The sequence below is a fragment of the Phymastichus coffea genome, unplaced genomic scaffold (assembly GCF_024137745.1).
Source record: "Phymastichus coffea isolate CEN01 unplaced genomic scaffold, Cenicafe_Pcof_1.1 PCOF00084, whole genome shotgun sequence".
NCBI lineage: Eukaryota > Metazoa > Arthropoda > Insecta > Hymenoptera > Eulophidae > Phymastichus > Phymastichus coffea.
Genome location: NW_026706895.1, coordinates 25,502 through 32,697, shown reverse-complemented (window position 1 = coordinate 32,697; position 7,196 = coordinate 25,502). Strand labels below are relative to the sequence as shown.

The 7,196-nt window shown below is 35.0% G+C and overlaps 1 protein-coding gene across 1 annotated transcript; it reads left to right on the top strand.

Moving 5' to 3' along the window:
* Positions 1–2,569: 2,569 nt before the first annotated feature.
* LOC131668866 (uncharacterized) lies at positions 2,570–4,779 on the top strand. Its single transcript, XM_058943337.1, has 4 exons — positions 2,570–2,674; positions 3,819–3,934; positions 3,997–4,185; positions 4,270–4,779. Exons 1-4 carry the CDS (start codon positions 2,599–2,601, stop codon positions 4,348–4,350), a joined length of 462 nt encoding a protein of 153 aa, XP_058799320.1. The 5' UTR covers positions 2,570–2,598; the 3' UTR covers positions 4,351–4,779.
* Positions 4,780–7,196: the final 2,417 nt, after the last annotated feature.

The window sequence follows — 7,196 nt, the reverse complement described above, 5'->3', positions numbered from 1 at the left end:
TTTCGCATTACCAGCGTCTAGACCGACTATTCTATTATAGGATATGGTCGATCTGTCGATGCTTGCGAGCCTCGCTAGAGTCTCTCAAATATTATATTGTCGGCAAAGTAACTAAAAAAATATACATTGATCGATTTCCTATTATAGAAATAATCAGGTTTTCGAAACGAATTTCACTTTTATCCTAATTTACAAGCTATATAATCATATTAAAGCCCAAAGTGTTAAAACGAAGAGCGCGGCCGGTAGACTAAGTGGACAGTTATTTACGAGCTGTTTCTAATAATCATACATCACTCCTAATCCATAAACCGACAGTGTTCTAGTAACAAAGTAGCTGAATTTATTATGACATCTTTCAGTTGGATTAAAAATTCACGTAATAGCGAGCTTCAAGACATTATAATTGTTTTTACATAAATCTTTTAGTTCTGATATCAAATTGAAAAACTATCCATAAAAAGCCCAAATAGGTATCCCTTAAAATACTTGGTAAAAATCATAACACTATTTATTTACGATAACGGATATACAAAATTGAATTAACTGATTTAATAAGTGCATCACTTCAAATTAAGATCGAATAATTAATGCGGTTTTTAACCTTATTTAATTTTATAGATCAACTTTTTCTTCGAAACTTTTACTATCTTTTTTACGGTCTTTACGAGACGCCAGACAAATAACGACATTGAATCTTCACGCGTATTAAAAAAATGTAAGCTAATTCTAAATAAAAGTAGTTCAAATTTAATCAGTACAAACATTAAAAAAGCAATCAAATCGTCTTATTAAATCATTCGATTCTTTTGGCATTTTTTCACACTTTACAAAATTAATAAGATCAGTGTCATTCGTGATGGGCGATAAAATATTAATACTAGTTTTATTGGTTTTATCTCCAATCCCGTGAGATTCAACGAAAAAAAAATCTTTCACGCAAAATCAGCAATGTAACGCATCACGTAAATGTCAATCTAATAAAATATTGATAATAAACGAGCAGAGGAAAAAAAGATTACACATGTACGAAACTTCCACGTACATTTAAAACGTTCGTTTCACGCTCTTGTGAACGTACAAACAATAAGTCGTAATGTCGTTGGTACATTAGAGGCGTGTAATAAAAATCGGCATAATATAGCAATTATCATCCTCGTCAAGTGCATTATGAATCATCGGATGCGTCGCGGATGAGATAATTGAAAACCGTGAAGCTCGTAACAACATAACCGTAAACTTATTCGCAAGACCGCAATGGAAGAAGAAAAAAAGAAATTAAGAATTTAGTGTATGACACCCAATTCTTCCGTAAACACGGTTACAACGTCAATTGGGTGCCTGACACACAATTTCCTCTTTGCTCGATATCGAATTGCCGATCGCTGACCCTGAGAATAAAATTTATCCAATAAAACTACGTGAATGATCAGGAAATACATTCACGTTCGGAGACACAAGACCGCATTGTGGTCTATGCTAGTATGTCGCTGCATCTAAACGGTCTATCACGAAAATTGCGACCCCATTACTTTGTCACTGATTCGAGCTATACACACTATTAATCACATGACGTGTGTTATGCTTTTCACTGTATTATTCTCAAAATAACTGCTGATATTCAATTTTTTTTCTTTTAAATTAAATAGTAATTATTGAAGGTAAACAGTTGACATGGATTCAGTTGAACTGTTATTTGTGGATAAAATACAATAAGCTTTTAGTTCATAACGGATAACATTTCCATATTTTGAATGCTGCTAAAATGTAAAAACCGCAGGCGCTATTGCGGTCTGTTATTATTTTTTTTAGTTCTCCAATCATTGTTCATAGAAATAAATATAATTTTAAATAGTCCCACATTCCAGACACGTAGTCCATTAAATTTATTGTTTGATAATATTCCTAAAAACGCAGATAAAACATAACACAAATGAACAAAACAAATAAATGCTTCGGTAAACTTTCTTTTCCATTCCACGATTAAATCTGGCATAGTGGTCGCCAATCGAGCACAACATATTCGTCAATCGACAAAGATGTTAAAAATTAATTTGCACACGCATGGAGAACAATTATTTCGACGGGATAAGATCTTGAAAGAAAAAGAAAATATTATCCCCTTCTTATCTCGATAACGAGCAATAATTTGCACAAGGTACTGGATAGATGACAAAAGCCTTACATAAGAGAAAGAGTTAGCAAGATTGTGTATACAATGCAGTCTAGAAAACTGACTTACATTGGTATCATCTCTGTCTCTCCCGGGCAACAAATCACAGCCAATTAGGGAGCGAGCGGCGCAGAGCCATTACAAATAATCGCCGAAAAAATGTGTTTTACCCTTGGAGCTGGTTTTTTGGGTGAAATGAAACTCACTAACGGGTCGTTCGTTCGAGTGTGCGTTTGTATAGACAGACGGCGGGGACGAGTTAACTCTCTCTCTCTCTCTCTCTCTCTCTCTCTCTCTGTCTCTCCTGTGAAAGGCGAAAGAGAGAAAGAGGTAGACCCTCGAGTGGGAGTAGGTATAAAGCTGATAGTCTGCCGGTCCAGTCGATCAGTTTCAGTCCAGAGATCTAACCACCTGGCGGCGCCAATATGCTCATCATTAACAAAATCCGCGCCGCTGCCGCTGCACTACTTGTCTTTGTCGTTGTCGTCGCTCATCCTGCCAGTGAGTGATGACCGATTCCACCGGTCTACTTTGTCGATCATTCGTGCGACGCGTCTCTTTTACTGTACCTCCTTAATTCGCTCTTTGAGTGTCGATATAATATGTGTGCTTTGACATGTGCTTCGGTGCTTGTGAAGTTTTACGGTAGCTTGATGTCATGCAAGTATTCGATGGTGAATTGAAAATGCAAGAATCAAAGTAGCTTTATTTCTAAAAATAAACTGGTTCTAAAAAATAAAGTGCTGGGAATTTGACAATCGAAGGTGAAATTGAACGCTATATTTATAGAGGGAGAGGGATCACTTAAAAATTGCTGATACCGAATTCTTGTTGCTTGTTGGCGAGTGACTAATGTCATTTGAATTATTCAAAATACTGTCTAAACAATAAACTCACTTACGCTTTTAAGGATTGAAATTCGAAAAATCAGAATTTCAATATATAAACTTTATTCAAACAGAAAGGATAACTAATGAACGTTCGTGTCTCTGTTGTTCAACAATTGCTTCATTTCCAAAGCGGATAGATAATAATTATATAAGAACAATTGAATTGTTCAATCATTGGCGGTTTACAGTGAATCATTTATAAATAAACAACAGATACGCGGAACGCACATAAAAGTAATTCTCTTGATATGAGCTGTAAATAATTACATTCGTCACTATTATACATTTATTGAATGGATCTATTAATTATTGCACAATCAATAAGATCATAGGATGACTTTGAAATACATGTATATGTTTAAGAATTTATAGAGAAAATGGTATATCCTTGAGAAAACCATTTAAAAAAATTATTTGATTAACAATAGGAAGATCGAATAAGATTTTATTTAAAAGCGAATTAACTCATCGCGCGGTGATTAGACCGAGTCAAAGATGTCAGTGAAGAATCAATTGGAAAGTCACGGACGCAGGCACAGTAGTGAGAAGAATCGTTACAGCGCACATATAGTCAAGCTCGAAAAAGAAAACGTGTTACTAAGCGACCTCAAAAACGTGGAAATTAAATGAACCGGAGCTTTCTCTACAAGGCAGCGAACTTTACGAAACGAATTGCAGTGTCGCGCTGATTGAAATTTCAAAATTGCACTTCGCCGTTTATTGCATTGATTAATTAGCACCTTAATTTTGCTCAGATGCGCGACCTTATCAATACATACCGGAAGTGCCTGGTTGGATACCCGTATACATAAGGCAAGGCGACCAACCTCTGTCGGAAATTCACCCGGATTTAGCAGCAGCTTTTCACGAGGTACAATTATATACCGATCACAATATCAACATTATCATTAATGCGTTTTCTCTACTTTTAAGGATATCCAACCAATCCGACTAGACGACTCGGCGACTAGAAATCTCCTAGTCGACGGAAATGAAATTTCGGCAGAATCGAAATCAGCAAAGGATAAGAGTCAGTCGATCGATGCCAATTCCGAGGAGAAGAATGACTTTCCGCAGAAGACGGAGGCTTTCGATGATAATGATGATTCCGTTGTGATGAAGGTAACGTGCAATTGTATTCAGCCAACACCCTACATGACGTTATATATCTGTCACATAAATGTTCTTTTTATAACTTTCGCGCAGATAGCCAAGCCATCGGCGCTTGATAAGGCTGAACTGAAGCGATTTGCCAAGGAACTCAAGGTTCATAAGAAGAATGAATAAATATTTTTTCTTTATTTCTAGTCAGTCCCTCTCTCTCTCTCTCTCTCTCTCTCTCTCTCTCTCTTAGGCATTGTTATATGCGTTCAAACCGATAGAACGCGTGTCGAATTGCTTGCCATAAGCTACACAAGTGATTGTAAAATTACGCATACATTACACATGTCAAACCAACACTTTATCTTAAAGAAAAATTTCTGTCTAGTTTCTTTTTAAATACATTTGTAAAGTTATCGGGGTCATGTAAGTGACATTTTTAGGCTTATGATCATTAAGAGATCACTTTACGTTGAATGTAAAAAAATGACAACAATGTTAAACATTAACTGTGTATGAATAGAGCACGATATTATATTTATTTTGTATAATTAAGATTATTTTATAAGTATTTTTTTATTCTACGACAAAACTTGTACGTATAATAGAATCAAATATACATTGTTTTTTTATAAGATTTCGCTTATTCAGTCGTAATTTAGTATATCATGATTAAACTCGAACATAGTTAGAAATAACAGAAATGCCCCAAGAAATAGTATATTCGCTAACTAGTGCAGGAAAGTAGATTATTGTCTCGTGTGGCGTTTACGCTCGAGCGAAATTCTTTCCCGAAGATGTGTCGTAGCATATTTATCTATACGACGTGTGGAATAGTTTACGATTACAATTACATTATTACAATACAAGTGCGGGAAAGTACGATTTTTAACGCTTGCTTTTCACCAAGCATGCCGGAAAGACGTACTTTGCGCACGAAGTGTCGAAATAGTACATTACGATACAAATGCGGGAAAGTAGATTAGTTTACGCCCGAGCGAAGCGAGGGTGGAAAGGTACACGAAACGAGAAACTCTTTCCCGAACATGTGCCGTACCGTATTTTTTGATACGATGTGTGGAAAGTGCGATTTTCAACGCACGGTTTTTGCCGAGCGTGCGGGAAAAACGCACTTTGCGCACGGAGTGTCGAAATTGTACTTTATTCGCTTGAAACACGATCATAATTATTCAACCGAATATTTAAAGGCAATAAGTGATTATAAGCATAACTTATTAACAGTAAAAAAATATTTCAATTACCAGCACTATTTCTTATTTCACGTATAAATTATTTATTTGAATTTGTTTACTATCGTCACATAAAATTTGATCTAGTAATATTGTTATGGGTTAATAATTTGTTGAAAAAAGAACAATTGCGTTGCTAAGCTGTTTATTACCTTCTGTTTAGTTTTTATTTATCCGATTTTTCTAGTCAACCATATTGATAGCTTGTTTCTAATTACATAGAGTGTTAAGTTATTTTGAGTTTCGCTAATAAAGTCTCATACTGATTTCTTTTATGATAATTAGCTTGTCGTTTATTAATGAATGTATGAGTGTTATATTTCTAGGGCTCGTCTGGACTGTACAGTATAACACTTATACACTCATACAATAAATGATAATACTAATTATTATAAAAGAAATTTTTTATTTTTTCAACAAATGATCAACGAATAACAATTTTTCAACAAATGGCCAACACATAACAATATAAGTAATAGTAGATTACGTACTAGACCAGTACAGTATTGCGGAGGTACGCAGAGGCCAAATTTAGCATATTACCGACCGAGCCAAGGCCGGAAACATAATAATGCTGCTTTCGGGTCACTGGGCAAAAAAATCTTGTAATATTTTCATCCTATAATATACATTTATAAAATCATCATTTGCAATAGTTATTTCGAAAAAGAACTAAATCGAATTCAAATTTGTTATCATGCTACGTTATCATATTTTTTTTATAGTGGTTTTATTGACAGAACTTTTACAGTGTAGGTCATATCTTAAATTATTGAAGACGAACTAAAAGTGATTTTTCATAGTTAAAGTTATATCTAAAATTTTCTGCTAGATAGGAGGTTGTTTAATATTGCTTATTCCAATATTGAAAATGTTATTTTGATTTGACTGGAGCTTCAAATTCTTGGAAAATCATTTTCTTTGTTTCGGCGAATAGGATGTTGTCAAAAGCCATTAGGACGTTGATTCTTTGATATTTTTGATAGGTGTGACAGACAGGATTGATACTCTTATGGTTTCCATTGTAGTTCGCACAAGGAGTCCTCTTAGGGTATGTGTCCTCTTCGGAGTCAGTGTCGTGTTCCTCAAGTCCACACATGATACATTTCTCTTACAAGCTTGGTTGTATGTCCGAATCTAAAGCAATTGAAACACTGCATGGGCCTTCGTACGTAAGGTTCCACGCTTGATTTAATGTGAAAGACTGATATCTCAGTGGGTAAAATTTGACCTAACAAGGTGACAAGGATAGTCTGAGTAGGTATAGCCATCTATTATCCTCTTCTATAGCGTTTTTATTTCTTCTGCTTTGCCTTTTAATTTCAAGTACATCTATTAAAGAAACTATTGTATTTTCAATCTCTTCGTCACCTAAGTCTAGTCAGATTCTTCCGATTCAATCTTTCCTCACCTTTCTAAAACTAGTAATAAAAAATTCCATGTTATGATTTGACAACGTTTCATCTTTTAAAAATGAGTTAGCATCTTCTCTTTTGCTAAATAAAATTTCGACTTTGAATTTGCCTTTATTCTTAATATCGATGACATTTCTATACTTTTAAAAATATACCTGGTCGGAAGACCCCGGATCCCATCTGGGATCCCATCCAGGGATTTGATAGAAATTCCCAAGTGGGATTCCATATGGGAACCCACATGGGACTCCGATAAATTAAGAATGTATCCGAACTTCCTCATGGTATCCAACATAGAATTTCCAAAAATTTAATCCGCTAGTGAAATCCCACTTTAAATCCCGCGTGGTTTCCAAAACAAAATTGT

Coding starts and splice junctions, on each gene's coding strand:
- LOC131668866 (XM_058943337.1), top strand. CDS start 2,599: ATGCTCATCATTAACAAAATCCGCGCCGCTGCCGCTGCACTACTTGTC. Junction 3,935..3,996: donor TAGCAGCAGCTTTTCACGAG/GTACAATTATAT, acceptor TCTACTTTTAAG/GATATCCAACCAATCCGACT. Junction 4,186..4,269: donor ATGATTCCGTTGTGATGAAG/GTAACGTGCAAT, acceptor ACTTTCGCGCAG/ATAGCCAAGCCATCGGCGCT.